Source organism: Pavona decussata, unplaced genomic scaffold (genome assembly GCF_977016875.1).
Source record: "Pavona decussata unplaced genomic scaffold, jaPavDecu1.1 SCAFFOLD_6, whole genome shotgun sequence".
NCBI lineage: Eukaryota > Metazoa > Cnidaria > Anthozoa > Scleractinia > Agariciidae > Pavona > Pavona decussata.
The window spans coordinates 2384568-2400959 of record NW_028145430.1 but is presented as its reverse complement, the minus strand read 5'-3'; the positions used below and the strand labels follow the sequence as shown (position 1 = coordinate 2400959).

The 16392-nt window shown below is 39.8% G+C and overlaps 1 protein-coding gene across 3 annotated transcripts; it reads right to left on the bottom strand.

Moving 5' to 3' along the window:
* Positions 1-316: 316 nt before the first annotated feature.
* On the bottom strand, positions 317-13634 carry LOC146489146 (tectonin beta-propeller repeat-containing protein 2-like). Of its 3 annotated transcripts, none has more exons than XM_085106519.1 (11): positions 13472-13634; positions 11469-11779; positions 10850-10972; positions 9979-10110; positions 8128-8285; positions 7118-7688; positions 5272-5440; positions 3591-4921; positions 3222-3381; positions 2652-2702; positions 317-1888 (listed from the first exon to the last, which is right to left on the bottom strand). In XM_085106519.1, exons 1-11 carry the CDS (start codon positions 13545-13547, stop codon positions 699-701), a joined length of 4272 nt encoding a protein of 1423 aa, XP_084962645.1. In that variant the 5' UTR covers positions 13548-13634; the 3' UTR covers positions 317-698. The 3 variants fall into 3 exon arrangements, with proteins under 3 accessions (XP_084962645.1, XP_084962664.1, XP_084962655.1); XM_085106538.1 differs by having other exon boundaries at positions 3591-4915; XM_085106529.1 differs by having other exon boundaries at positions 5272-5437.
* Between the last annotated feature and the right edge of the window lie 2758 nt (positions 13635-16392).

Sequence of the window (16392 nt, the reverse complement as noted above, 5' to 3'; positions counted from 1 at the left end):
ACATAAAGCTAAGAGTTATGAATCTCTTTTTAATGGTTTCTTGGAAGATAAGGCGCACCGTCTGCATAATTTATTACCATCAGTTTATTGTCGTAAATACGCCCTTAGGCAGGCCTGCACCTTCAATGTATATTTTCAAACTAACTGGGCTAAAACAGTTCTATTACATCACAGTGTATTCGTGTAAATAGTTATAAATAAGGGTATTCATATGTTTTATTTTTTACAAATAGCTTCTTTTTATTGGTTGTATAGTAGTTTTAATAAGCAATTCAGCTCATGGCTGCGATTTGTTGTGAAATAAGTATCTATCATATTGGCTAGCTATAAACATCTTTATTCCAAAGCACTCAACCAATCAAATACTACAGGGAGAAGCACAGCTTATTTCTAAGCAGAAGGAATGGAAGCTGTCACTTTAATTAGGAATGGTCATGAAAGCATTCTAAAGAAGGGTACTTGGTCCTTGTGATGTAAAACTGTACACTTTTTCTATGAATAAAAATTACAATAATAGATACTAAAAATAATCAAGCACTGTATAATAACAAATTTCTCATTATATTTGATTCTAGATACAATTTCGTGTACCGCATAACGCACTCTTTTATCTGATAATGTGAGGTGAAGACCTTTTCAATTTCAGTCCGCTACTAACGAAAACGTATAGCTGCTTTACATGTATATCCTAAAACCAATCAAATGAATTCCCAGTCTTCCTCACCCGAAAATAACGCGCTATAGGTTCGTGGCCGGAACGGGGACTGGGTTCCATAAAAATGCTGCGTTTTGCGTAAAAACAGCTGTCCATTCTGATCGATGGCCCAGAGTTCATCTTCTGGAGTGACCGAGATCAGCTCAAAATTACCAGGTACCTTCTTCCAGTAGTGTCCCAAGCAATTGTCCTCGCTGACCCCGTATCGACACACGATATCACCATTTGGACACGTCGCCCAAACCATATGTTCACTGATAGCTAAGTCACGCACTCCAGTGCCTGGGACAACCTCCCAAGAGGTGCCTATTGGAAAACTTGGCGTGACATCACGGCGCGCATACACATTGTTACGATCGTCCACTGCCCAAACAACGCGATCCGCAGGGCTTACGGCTATTTTAGCAAAGCGACATCCAGGCAGAGGATTTCCATCTACCGGGATCCAAGCCTGAGTCACCGTTGGATCTGCCGAGTCCTCCTTTCCAATTCGCAACCAGACATTTCCCGCATCATCAACAGCCCAGGTGCTAAGCGCCCCGCAACTGAGGTGGAAAACTTTACCGACGCCGAACTGGTGCAGCGTTAGTTCCACCCAGCCGAAACCTTGCGGACAAGATTCGGAAATTCCGGAACGCTGCACGACCTTAAAGTTGTGAGTGATGGCCCACAGGTTGTTGCCAGATGCCGAAATTAGTTTTAACACTTTTCCGCGCGGAGGCTCGACAATCATCGGTCTGTTTCCAGGCTGGAAACACATGAGCTCACCATTTGGCTGTAAGGCCCACACGTGACCAGAATCAGTTCTGTAGGAGCCCGCAGACAAATACGACCAGAACACCGACTGGGCAATGCCCTGCGGTGTCTGTGAATCCCAGCGAGTTCCCAGCAAGTGACCATGTGAAGCCTGGATCGAGCCTCCAGTCCCCAGTAACCAGACTCCCGCTTTGGGGCTCGCAGTTAGAAGTTTGACGTCATCACCTCGTAGAACCCAAGACCACAGAGCGTCGAGTAAACTGCGATTTTGCATCAAGTATTGGCCAAGGGAGACCTGATACCATGTGTTTCCAGTGGGAAGTTCGTGAGTGACGCTGGTAAACCAAAGTGAACCTCTAATGTCCACAATCCAGGCGACTCCTTCGATTCCGAGGCAGATCCACTTTGCAGAAACATCTAAGAGAGAAAGAGGTAGAAGGAATGAATTTCAGGAATTCGGGAGCCACTGGGATCATGTTAGGGGAAGAGTATTGTAGAACAAAAAAATTCTTTAAATGAACCAAAGGATGTCTGAAGTAACATTGGTGATGATATGGAATTTAACAAAACAGCAACAACAACAACAACCAAAGAATACTAAAATATATAGGTTAACAGGTACATTGTAATCGGAGCTTCAGTGCTGGAATTGAACAATCTGCGACCAAGAAGCCTCGCCAAAAATGGAAAGATAACAACGATGGCCTTGTTCTGTTGTAACTCGCTATACCTGTGCACTGAGAACATCAGTATTAGGGGCTTCAAGAAATCACGACGGCAACGTCAACAAAAACGTCACTTAAAAATATAAGTTCGCGTTACTTGTACCACCTCGCAATTATTCCAATTAGTTCAACTTGTACAATGTGACCGAACTATGCAGTTACAGAGCAGGTGGAAACGGCGTTCAAGTTGAGACAAAAAATGAAAAATTTACAGTCATGTGCTCAGTCACGTTCCCTACAAACCTAAAATTTGGTCATTTCACGTGATTGTTTGGCCGAGGACGGCGAAAAATGTACCAAAATGCTTGTGAATTTATCTTTGCTTACGGACAGCCAGTATGGAAATCGATCATTACCTTAAACCTACCGTTCGGTAAGCTTTTTCAAGTTGTGTTCCGCGGTCCTTCTTAAAACCGTATTCTACAAAACCAGTGCTTTTTTAATTTGCAACAAACCTCGTACTGTTTCCCAGTTGACGTTCTCAGCAGGCCTTGAAGTGTTGACTCCTAAGGCGGGTGGGAGAGACAGCAAACATTTATTAGAACTTTTCCCAAAAAAATGCTGCAATGTAATCACTCGATTACTAACCAAAAATTTCGATATCTTTCGCCGTCGAAAAGGAAACACAATAAAATATTGTGACCATTCATACTGTAACACCTTTTGCGATCTTTGTTATCCTCTACGTGGTGGTTCAAGCTATGAAGTCTGCTTGGTAAAATCGTAAGGTGCGACTTTTCAAACGAATTCTTTCTTGCTGTACTGTTGCTCTGAAAAAGCTGGTCAAAACCTTTTAACTTCTTGATTAAATTCCTTAAGTGCGTCCAGTTACATTTAAGCTATCAGGCAGAACTTTTCAACATTGCTGCCTGTTTTAAGTTTTAGGCCCGAATTCCAGCCCTTTTGTGAGCCCACGTTTGTTCGGGAGACAAATGAAACCGGACTCACGAAACGGCTGGAACTCAAGCCTACCTGTTTCCAATATCTGGGACTTATCTGGATCGACTATAACGGTTCAAAGGTACCTTTAAAAACGTGGATGAGGTTCGCCTTGTCCAGGAACCAAGCCAAGCCGTCAAAACAAGACGCCTGAACAAACTTGGTGTCAACCATAATAGTTCGCCATCCTTTGCCTGTCGGGTGCTCCCTGGACACGTCTGTTCTGACGAAAACGTCACCATTTAGCTAATGTTCAAGAGGAAAAAAAAAACGAATTTTAAAATACATTCACAAAACAAGCTATGCAAAGTTGGGCGGCTTTGTTATGGCTAGGAAGCAAAACAACCACTCTTCGCGGTTGTTCGCTCAATGATGCACCAAATAACAAGGACAACTGAAAGAAGACTATCTAGATTCATGATGCCGCAATCTCAGCGACGGCAATCCAGACTCACCTTTATTCCCCACACAGCCGATTGATCCACAGTCACGTATCGCATGTCTTTCTCCACCGGCTGCCATTTCTTTCCTGTTAAATGATTGGCGCTTATCCCGAAGCGAGCGTGCGCGTAATTCTTCTTATCAATGCACCAAATGACATCACCGGCGTTGTTGACAGCTATCATTCTCGCTGATCCCCTGAGCTGTGTCCATGTCACCACAGAAAAATGTGTCGGACAGTAGAATATAAGATCGTATGTTGTCACACACCATATATGGATGTCAGAAACGGCAACAAACTGCACGTATCCCTGGCCCGGTGGGGAGTAATCAGCCCAGCTATCCGCGAGCAGACGCAGGCCTATTTTGGTTGAGCCTGGAGAACGAGGAAGCGAGGAACCAGAACCTGTGGACGAAAAGGATCCTTCCAGAGGAGGCACATCCTCAGGGTGCACTATTTCAAGATCGCTCATGGTCCTCCTAGAGGGGGACCGTAGCCATGAAGCGGTGTCGCTGAGTTCCTCTGCACCCTCCGAGTCTAAAGACACGGGAGGTGTCCCCTCAGAGTCAGACAGAATACCACTGCTCGCACTTCGAGCTAACGAAGAAAGGACAGACACACTGGAGTCCGCGAGCCGACTTTTGGAAAGATGAGACTTTTCCAATGAAGCATCAGAAAATGTTATATCGGAAATGTTCATCGGAGTGTCCGAGTAAATGTTCGGTAGATAGTCGGCTTGGTAAGATCTATCTGGACTGAATGTTGTATCTTCACTATCAGTGTCCCCTTCCACTAACGTGCTTGTAGACAGAGAAACTGAATCCATGCACAGGCTATTTTCTGTTGAAAGCGTGTCATCAGAAACGGAAGTTGAAGGGGGCGACACGCGCAGTTCATCTGTTCTTTCCACTGCAATCCCATCGTCCACTGCCTCTGTCACGCATGTCACACCAGTAATCTGAGATGTCTCGTCATCATCTGCAATATTTGAGTCTCGCTGCGTCACGGATACCCTGTAGCTAACATCATCCACTGCATCTTTTTCTTGTACGCCTTCTGGCGTGACATGAACAACCATTAAATGAGGCTGCGAGGAAGGCATCTCACCCTCGCCCTCCCCCTCTGAGTCATGGTTTTGTCCCGATGTTTCACTACACTTATCAGCAGAGTCAAAGTCTGAGGAGATATTGGAAAATCTATTAACTGTGGCGTCGGGACCGTCAGGTGAGTCTGAAGAGTTGTGATTGCCATCTGGGAAAGGGGGTGGGGAAACGTCGCTTAAAGCTAGCTCTTCTCTCATCTGGTCTTCAGAATCTAACATTGCCTTCGGTGAAGGATCTACAACTGAAACATAAACGCATGTAAAAAATTAAGTTTGTGCATCCCTCCCTTCTTAACAGGGAAGTGGTCACGTGCAAGTCCAAACTGAGTTTGGACTTGAACGTGCCCAAGTCCCATGCCTTGATATCTGCACGCTTCTTTGTTCAGACCACAACTTCTTGGCTTCGCGTAACAACAGCCCTTCTTTACTGGCTGCAAACACTTGTCAAAGCGATTGCATGGTTGATTTTGCTCAGTTTCGATCCGTTCAATTCTTAATTATATTTCCGCAGGTCGATCTGTTGATAGTCGAAATTTAACGGTCCTTGGTTTCTTAGTGTAATAATAATAATTCTTCTTAGTAAATATCATACCTTTGTTCGCTTTCTTCTTGGATCGTTTTTGTTTTCGAAACACAATCTCTCCGAAATCCTGATGCCGTATGTCTTGATACTTCTTAAACAGATCAGTTTCCTTGTCTGTTTGTAAAGTTTCAATGGATGCGCCAGTAGTTCCAACAGCGACAGGCTCAGTGGTATCCTCCTGAAACGCATTTTATGATACTTTAGGCTGAAGTTAACGTATTCATAAAAACCCGTTTACACAGGTCTATTTTTGTCCCTTTTTCCAATGCAACTTCTATCGTACTTAAGCTCGCGATGCAAACCGCGGGTGTGAACTACAGCTACTGTAGTGGTATTTCTGGTATTCCAGTGCGATTTGGGCGCGATATCGCCGACCTTTCTAACAAGTTCGCAAGTTCATGTAACTTGGCGGCAATTTGGGAGAAATTGCAGCAAATATCGTCCCCGAATTGCGCGTTAAAATCGCCGCTAGTTTACATTTGCAGTTTTCATCACAATCTCGATCGCGACAAAAGTGCGCCAAAACATGTCACCAATGTCAACATGTCACGTACATGTATGAACGGCCATTAGCAAGGCCTTCGGTGCTGGAACCCGCTATTTTTTTTTTTATAACAATTTTTATTTGCCTTACATGACAGCACATTTACAATACTGAACACTACTAACATTTCTTACAATACCGACTCACAATACTAACCACAATAACTATATCTACATCGTTAACAATACTTGCTATACTTACAATACTAAAATAACTTACAATGTCTGTGCTACATTGAAGAAAAAAAAATACTCTTATTCAAGTCTAGAAAGGAAATTAATTGTAAATAGGTAGAAACAACAATAATAGTAATACGGGATGGTGTGATAGAAGTGCGACCACGTCAGACTGTGCCAGAACCTGCTATGTGCCAGAACCCGCTATTGACACACCTAATTACTAGAAACGAACTGCTATCACAGACATTCCATCAGCTTATCCACGTATCACGGGCACTCAGATGTAGACTCCACTATCTTGAAGTCTTTAGTGAAATGACAATGTTCAAGAAGCTGGCGTTTTATGCGCGCAAATCGTCGAAAATTGCGCCCAAAAATTTCCTTACGCAATTAAGGATACGCTTACGCACACAAGATATATTTCCGGATTTTACCATCACTTCATTATACCAGCTCACATCCTGATTCCTTGAAAACATACTCCGTGGTATTATTACGGAATGCCTCTGCAAATAACACGAGCTTTACAAAAGCATTTTTACCGACGGGCAAAAAGCTATCCTGCCAAAAGCTAATATTATGGTTTTATCAACTGAGTTGATACAGTAACTTGGCCATCATAAGGTGACGTTCGAGCGCCAGCCCTTTGTCATGAGAGCGAATGGTTGGTTTTAACAACACAACTGAGAATGATAAGGTAATGTGGCCACCGGATTTGTTCTGACGAAGGGTAGCGCTCGAAACGTCACCTCTTGAAACTCTTTAAGGTGGTCAAATTACCTCGACTTAGCTGATAAAGCCAAATATTCTCTTACATTCCACCACCGACGCAGCACCGCAGTTTCTTTAGAAGCTACCTCCCCCCTCCCCCCGGCAGAAAGTTATTCTGTATCATTCAATTGCCGTTATAGGCACCCCAGAACAACTCTAGCGTCAAGTTACAACCCACCGAAACAGGAAACATTCAACCGGAGGCGATAAATTTAAAATAAGAACGTTTACGAAAATGCGGACACCTGCTCTCAAAACAATTTCAATTCAGCATGTCCTTTCAATCGATACACAATGAAATTCTTATAATCAATATTAAGACGAATAACGGACAATCAGTGGAAAGAATTCATGTACAAACCTTAATGGCAGGTTCCAACTGTTTCTTGGGTTCTGCTGCTTGTTGCTTTATATTCTCTTCCTCGTCGCTTTTATAGCTGTGCTCCAGAAGCGCCACAACATCGAGAAGAGGGTTGGACAATTTTGGAATCAAAGACAGCTTCATTAACACCCTTTCCCCTCCCCGCTGCAAAACGTAAATCTCGTGACCCGCTGTACTAACGTCCACAATGTCACCGAGGTTGCCATGGTAACCAACCAAGGCACAAGGAGAAGTGTCTAGGACCCATAGGCGAGAAACGTCCCATGTAACAAAGAACTGTCCGTGGTAGAGTCGTAGTGGGCCGAACTGAGCTTGATAGTCCATGGGGAGTTTTGTTAAACAGGGCGGAGGAGGATTAAGAATTGTGATGCCAGGAGGGTTTTCATTGGTCAAACCCTTGTACATGAGTGTAGCGGAGACTTTGCCACTGACATCAGCAGTCCACAGTCGTAAGCCTGGTCTGGACGTGTACACATTTGGTTGTATCTTGGACTTGTCTTCTGATGTTCCTCTTGATGGAGGATAAAACATGGCACCGAATCGCCCGGGACTAGACAAAAATACAAACATATTCCCCCTTTAATTTGCATGAATGATCAACACCAAATGACTCTACAAAATGAACACAACAGAACATTCACCATCCGGCTCACAAGCATCTCATTAATAACATGGCTGCGTCATTACGACAGAAACTCATTTTGGCTGACAAACAAAAGCTCAGTTTCGTTTACAGGCCAGAAATAGTTGATACATTGGGACAAGACTAACAAGGTTTTACCACACAATATAATATGTATATGTGGTCTAGTTGTAGGTATTCATCTTAGCTGATAAATATCCAAACTACTGCCTATCCTGTACTACTGTTTTCATGGTCAGATGGATGCACTTTCGTGAATATCATGGCCAACACTTGGCAATCAAAATGCAAAAGAACACCCTCAAAAGCAGGAAATTGGCCACTGGTTAAACATGTATTTACCAACCTCTTTCTTTCTTTTTGTCCAACTTGTGTGACCTTCTCTTTGAGGAAATCCCAAACAATGGTCCTCTTTTCAGACGAAACCAAAAGAGCATCCCATGAGTAAGAAAGTTGGACAATGGGAGAAGGCTCGTGCAAAATCATGGCAGTCTGAGTCAGTCCCTAGCAAGCATAAAAACAAATTCACTGCAGTGAGAAAATGCTACTAAGTAATAAACTGAGAAAATTATTGAGTCTGAAATACAGTGAAGAATGTTCATTTTAACTTGCATTTGAAACAAGAGAGTTTGCAACATACAGAAATTTGCTTCCATTTAAAATAATAATAAAAAAATCAAGAACTAATTGAGGAAATACTGAAAGCTATAGACACTGTTCGAACCAGCAGACCTCTTAAAAGACACACTCGGAGCATTATTTAACATAATATTATTATGTTAAATAAGACCCAGCTTCTCAGTAAACTTGTCTGCCGACTGTTGACAAACTGTCAGCTGACAAAAGAGCAACAGTCAACCGACAAATGGCCAACAGTTGGTCGACAAACCATCAAGAGTTAAAACTTATCCTAAAATAAAGTGCTGGCCAACAGTCAGTAAACTGTTAACTTGTTGGTTACCTGTCAGTGACTCATCAGCAAGTTGTTGGCAGGCTTTTGTTATGTTATGGTTACAACTATAATCTATAAATAATATTAATAATTATGTCACATCCCGGTAACATATGGCATGGTATAATGAAAAAATGAACAGGCGCAATGGTTGATTGAAGGGTATACTCCTTCTGAATCATTTGAAAAAAATCTGTTGGAGGGATGCTGTCAGCCGGCCATGTTGTGATTACATGAGAGGTATATGGTAGCAAATGAGGTTTGCAATATATTGTAGAGTAAACTGGACCTGTGGTAGTAAATATATATCTTTTTCTGAACACCCCAGGCAAAAACATTCAAAAAGTACTCATTCAAACATTCAAAAAGGACAAGATGATTGTTACAGAAAGCAAGCATACATTTAACAAATTACAATAAGTTGGACGAATAAAACTGAAACCAGCTGGGCTAAGTATTGATCAGTTGTTACTTTAAGAGCTCTCTCAGATAGTTGATTACATTTCAGACGGACAGTCTGTTAACGATTTTAAGATTCATTTCTTCATTTTCCCATGCTTAAGTTATCTCTTGGTAATCTGTTGGCAGATTGTCAGCAACATTTTTTTATTACCATTACTAAATATTGCTATTACGTTGTACTATTACTGTTACATGTACTAAAATATTACCGGTATTGGTAGATAACTATTGCTATTAATATCACCAGGTATAATTACTATTATTAAAAACTGAATCATTGTATCATGCAATTCGAAGGATTTAATTGGCTTAGCGGCTATGGTATATGAGCCATTATACCATGACCGAGCAGTTGCGACAATTAAATTGTCTGCTAGTTGTTCTTGCTCAGTGAAATCAGCAAGATCTAGCAATATTTCTGGATTGTTTTTTAATAAAACAATTATTCCACTTGCGCTTGTTGGATATGAGATGATTATAGCCAACTCGGCGCTACGCGCCTCGTTGGTCATCAGTTTTATCATCTCATATCCAACGCGTGCTCGTGGAATAATTGTTGTTAATTATAATTACTATTACTATAATCAATTTAGCACTTGAAGAAAAATTATTGCATTTGAAAAAAGCATATCATTCTATTTATATAAATCAAATACAGTATAATTATATCAATTATCTATAATGCTATGAGTTAACCTCAAGTCAACAGACCCAATATACATGTACATGTATTTGGCTAGAATGGTTTGAAGATTTCCTAGCATATGGAACTTAAGGGTTTACCTCGTGAAACTTGGTAACAGTAACATAGACTTTGCCCTGCACGTCGCCACTGTAGAGTAGCTCGCCATCAGGAGACCATTCCAGGCAAGTCACTGGACTGTTATGGGCTCCACTTACATGCATAGTTTGAGGCTAAGTTGAGAATAAAAAGTTAATCTCCACAAGGATTGAAAAGCAAATATTCACTAGCTTTAATGAGTGAAGTACCAGAAAGTTTTTTAAACTACATTCAGGGGACACCATGCATGGTCCTTGACAAAGAAAATTTAGTACAAATTATTTTCTTTGAGAAAGCATTCCTTAAATTAAAAGGGCTCCACATTTTGATAGGTCTTAACACAAAACAATCACCTTAAACACGGACCCGCACTACAAAAGGAACCTTGGTCTGGCCAAGCCGCCAGTCATTTCAATGTAGGGACTTGTCTACATTGAGCTGCAAACATCACAGAGTCTGTGCGGCAAGATCCAACAGAGTATTAACAGAATAAATTTAAATAAAGCTTAAGGTTTGCTAATTTGTTTTTGCGGCTCAATTATAATATAATTTGTCCAAAACATTCTTTTAACAGCTTAGGTTATTTTTTTAAAAGACCATTTGGCTTTATTTCTTGAAATACCGATTCCATGTTTACTTACTACATGTACTTCCTCACTATGTCCGCCATTATTAATGCAATGTTGAAGTAGTGACTGTGTGACAAAAGTGGGAGAAGCTACATGTATCCCTTTTATGGTGCGGGTCCTTATTTAAAACTCATAATCAGAAACAGTACACACGTAACAAGTATGGCCTGCACATCTTAATTCATCATACATTACACAAGGTTAAAAATGATTTGTTTGCAATTTTAAAGACAATCTACTGTACCTTTCCAAATCCTTGTGAAGCTAGCACAAAGGTAAAGAGGGTGATCAATCCACTATTAAATCCAACTGCTGCATAACTGTGGGCTGGCAAAAGCCGCACACACTTAGCTGGCTCATGGGTAACCTGACGGAAAAGAACAGTAAAACCTCAAGGGGTGTAAATTCATCAAATCAGTGCTTGTGATACCACATTTGCCCATCATAAACCAGCAGGTGTTCGCAGGTGTACAGTACACTGTTAGCTGAGACTGAGTGTTCAAGGAGTGAAATTAATGCAACTTTCAATAAAAAATGAAAAATGTATGCTGTGACAAAATGTTTTTTCAGTTGCTATCAATTATCATAACATTGTCATAAATTTTTAAAGATTTAGTTTATTGAACTATTGCATATAAATAATTATTTATTATTGTAATATGCATTTGATCTCTTCCTTTTTTGTACAGAAAGTGTTCAATGTAAGTTGATAATCATTGATAATGTATTAATCATTATATGAGTTCTGAAGTCTAACTCATGATATACTGTATTGTGACACTGCTTTGACTCATGTTAGCTGGCAAGTATAATAATTAAACGTTAACCCCACCATTGAAATTATAAGAAAACATTAAGCAAACCTCAGATGGCAACCTTGAAAGCCTCTTACAAGTTCGATCAAACAGGAAGATGACTCCTATATTTGTTCCGAGAACAATAGCATCAAAGGACACATCCAAACATGTGTACTGGATGGTTAAAGATTTAAAGTTCTCATGTGCTCTCTCTCTTAAGGTGTGAAACAAGTTCTTTACTCCTTGTTCTCTGGTCCTGTCCCAGACGTGGCCCATTAAATTTTTGGGACCAAACTGTGCTTTGTGAGGCAAAGTGCAGAGGAGGTCACTCAGTGGTTCTAATTCTGCCAGAACAATGTCTCTTCCAATCACAAAATCTGCAGGTGAAACACATCAATTACCAATCATAAATAAATCTCTATCAAGCCTCCCTCTTTTAGTCCCTTTCCCACCCTGCTGGACATATCATTTTTCTAAATAAGCCTCCCCCCTACCATTTCTTACTCATCTCTTTTTAGCCATTCTCTGCTGCCCCCCCCCCCCCCCCACCCAATAAAAACCCCAACCAGCTAATTGACATGGGTGTGAATTAACACACTGGTTAAAATGTTAGAAAAACGTAAAAGAAAAACTGCAAAAGTTAGGTGGACAAATGGTTACAATACCAAACATCACTGTTCTCAATGTAGATCCAGTCTGGATAGGAGCGCAAGTATTTTTTTTCCAAGTATGCCAATGTCACTTACTGAATAATACATCATTCTCATTTATTCAACAGGCTTAAAATATTCCATCACATTTATTCCATCGCGCATATACCACACATGACATTCCAATCCAAGCAGTATGCAGGATGTTTGTCCCATGAACCTAGTTTAATGGCCTAATAGCTCCAACGAGTCTCCTGTAGTTAAGTGGTAGAGCATCCAACCTAGTAATCAGAAGGCCTTAGGTTCGACTCCTGGTAGGAGCACTCGGATTTTTTTTCGCGTATGCCAGTTTCACTTACTGAATACATCATTCTCATAGATCCAGTCTTGGCCAGTTTTTTTGAAAACTTAATCCTTAATTGACAAAAGTATTATTTAGTTACATAATAATATAGCCTAGGGTTATAATGATAACACAGTAGTGTTATGCTTCAGACAATGAACTAATGTATGTTCTTCCCCACTTGTAAATTTATCAATCCAACCTTAATTAATGTTACCTAACCACAGATAGCCAAGCAACTTCTGTCTGTATACTTCACATTCTGTTGTTTGTTTTATCAATTATTCCTCTGTTATATGTTAATTTAATGATCGGTGAATAAATGTGTTCCACCAATTTTCACTTTAACAATTCCCATACATATTAAACATTGTTATGATTGATAGCCAAAATAGACCTCATTTACATCTTTGATCAATGTGTTACAATGGGCACGATTTCGTACTGAGTGATTTAATATTAATTTTAATAAAACAGATCGAATCTAATAAACAAAATTTCATGTGCAGATCTTGTTCACAATTACTAGAGTAGGTTCCTTTCATGTCCTCCATGTTATAATAATTTTTTTGTACTGTATAGCTTACTGAATCATTGACAGTATCGTGTATATTCAGTGTGTGCACACCAAAGAAAGCTACTGACAATCGAGTTCAAAAGGGTGAGTCAAAACTTAAGCGAAAATCTACACAATATTTTCCAATGGCAGAAGGGCGTGAAAGAAAAAGCAACAAAAAAAATAAAGAGAGACTGAAAGAAGGAAAAGTTTCCTAGCTGTCAGACGCAGAAAGCAGAAAAAAATAACACCCGACTTAAACAGAGTTACACAGACAATAATCATGTGTCGTCAGACATGTCGTCATGTGATCCGTGCCATGAACGATGAAATCATTTATTTACAATCACTCCTTCGAAAGCCACCTACTACTTCTTTCCTGCGGTGTTGCTTCCTTTTCATGTTATTTTAAGTTGTTCATAGCCGGCCAGCCCTCCTCTTCGTCAAGATTAACAGCACAAAAACATAACCCTCCCAGCCTCCCTGTCTTCCCGAGTCCCAAAAATAAGTTATGACTAACCTTGCGTTTTCTCCATTCTTGTTATCCTGTCTAACCCATTTTTTATAACACTAGATAAAGCTAACGCAGTGAGCATGTAACATATACAACCGCCGCTCGCTTAAAGCCTAAAAAGATCATTGAAAATGCAGCCAGATTTTACATTTCGAGTTGTAGTCCGCCATGTTTACAATCTCGTACCCAGAGTCCTCAGGCTTTTTGGTCAGCGGGGCGGCGCCAGGAGAGACTCTGGGATAACAATCTCGTACCCAGAGTCTTCAGGCTTCTTGGTCAGCGGGCAATGCCGGGAAGACTCTGGGGACATCGAAAAAATTCAATTTTTTTGATTGGCTGTTCCGTAACGGTTTCTATTGTTTTACCGCAGAAATCCTGCGGTAATAAAATTTGATGTCCCCAGAGTCTTCCCGGCGTTGCCCCGCTGACCAAAAAGCCTGAAGACTCTGGGTACGAGATTGCTGGGATAATGGAAAAATATCATTTTTTTGATTGGTCGTCTGCATAACAATGGAAGACCGACAGGAAGTCCGTTGGTCATTTGCGGAAGTTAACCAAACCGGAAACCCCCCTACCAACTTTCCTTGTTTTGGAGGGAGATTTGAAATGTCAAACTCGGAGTTTTGTAATTTTTATGTGTGTGTCACGGTTATTTTATTTTATTTTTTTCACACCAAAAATTAGAAACACTCCAATTCACAGACGGGTTTTGAATTATGTCAGTGAAACAATTTCTAGCCGACTAAACATCAGCCGTTTTATCGTAAGAAGTTTGCCACTACTGTCATACGACGGTAAATCACGGCAAAATGCAAACAGCTTAAACTGATTACTGTCGCTGTTGTGAAAAATTTATTTTCGGAAAATATCATTATATCAGTCAGTTTGGGAGAAAAAGCGGTTAGAAAACGAATTGGTGAAGCCGTTCGCAAGTTTGGAAACATTAAACGTAATAGAGAGGACATTGGTGTCGTCAACGTTCTGAATAATTCGAACATATTATTTACTAGTGAAGGTTATCATGGAAAAATAGAGAAGTTCTTTAACATCTATAAACCTTGTTGTGAATAAAAATTTGGAGATGACTGATCTGTTGTGGAGTGGAGTCCATCTCAGGTTGCCGTTTCGATTAATTCCCTTTCGGTTTTGCCACAAGGCAAAGGCTGAAGACATCTCCACGATGATCAAACGCCGCACACGAGAGCAAAAGTTTCACATTTTTTTTTAGTCACGGCCCATGGCCAGTTTGCCAAAGAAAAAAATTCAGAAAAAAATCGCCCTTTCAGGCGGAGGTAATGGTGTGTTGAACATTTTTCCTAAATTTTTGAGAGATTTTGTTTTGAGAAATTTTGTCAGATTTTTTTCTCACTGTTCCATATTCCATGCAAAATAAGAACAATTAATTATTTGTCCTAAAAAGTGTATAAGGCCGTGGTTTTAGGTTACCTTCAGATGAAAGTTTAATCTCAATTGTAATAGTACATACAGATTTGAAGTTTACTTTTACAGTGTAGGCAGTTGAGAATAAAGACTTGTTGCCTGTTACTTACAACCATCTTCGCTGCAAGAAAGTCAACACACTGTGACAGTGAAGAGCGACCCAACTTGACCAGTTAAAAAACAGGTGTAGATAATACTGAAGCCTAAAGCTGGACTTCGAAATGCAGAAGTACCTTAAAATCTTTACATTCATTTATTTCCCACACGTACACAGACAAACAAATAAAAGAAAAAAAAACTCAAGTAGTGGAGAGGATCAGGCTCAATAAAAGATACCATGAGGCTTATGAATATTAAGCCTCTTCAATCTTAAAAATATACAAAAGTTATTACATAATATATTGCTTGGAGTTTTTTTTATAACTAAACAAATAATGTACACTGAGTTTAAAATAAAGATGGCAAAAATTTGAAGGTAATGATAGTTTAATTGTACTCTGTTAATGTACTGTACATTAATATGTAAGTTAAAACAATCTAACTTTTTTAAAATATTATTTTTCCCTTCATCTGACAAAACATGCAAATACTCCATTGAGTTCCCTTGTAGACAAGTGTGCAATCATGCCTAAAGTACCAGTTGTTGAAAAAAAAAAAAATAGATGAGCGGTGGTGTGGCTTTCTGTGCGATATGTTATGAGGAAGAACACCAAGTCTTTCCTTGAAGGGTTCAATTGGGACGCTATTATATTGAGGAGAGAAGGCCCCTGCTCGATTTCATTCTACTGCAAGTGTACCCGTTGTACATAAACACGGAAGCCAAGTACCCCAAGTTTGTGTGGCATATGACCTGCAGATAATGCTTGCAAAACCTTGTGCAGAAAGTGACCACTTTCATCATAATTATATCCTTATCAAACACTACCACTTGTAATTGGCAAATTTACCGACATAATTATTTTGGCTGTGGATAGATTTTGCTGAATAATTTGGTGAAAACAACCCCGTCTATCATTTCTTCATGTAATATTCATTCATGTTGTTATTATTGCTAGTAAATATTAGCAAGAAATTTGTGGTAGCCAGCAGGTTTAAGCAAAAAAATTATACTTCTCAGTGAATCCTACCGTTTATTGTTATTTTCCACTGATAATCAACAATACAATACAATACTAGCTTGCAAAAAAACTGCATTCAATATTTATTAAAGAATGACAAGTCTATAAAATATATAATTATGTTGAACATTCCAAGGATTCTAATGGGTCCTTTACTCCCTTCATCTTCCCTGCTAAGGGGTAACTAATAAAATCATGTGTAACCATTATCTCATCAAGTATGTAGAATTTTTAAGTATAATTTGTTAACAAAACTGTTAATTATAGAGTGATTATAGATGAAACATGAAGTTTTACAGTCAATGCTTGTTAGACCCTCCCCCCCCCAAAAAAAAAAAAGAATTACTATTTATTCTATCTTTATATGGG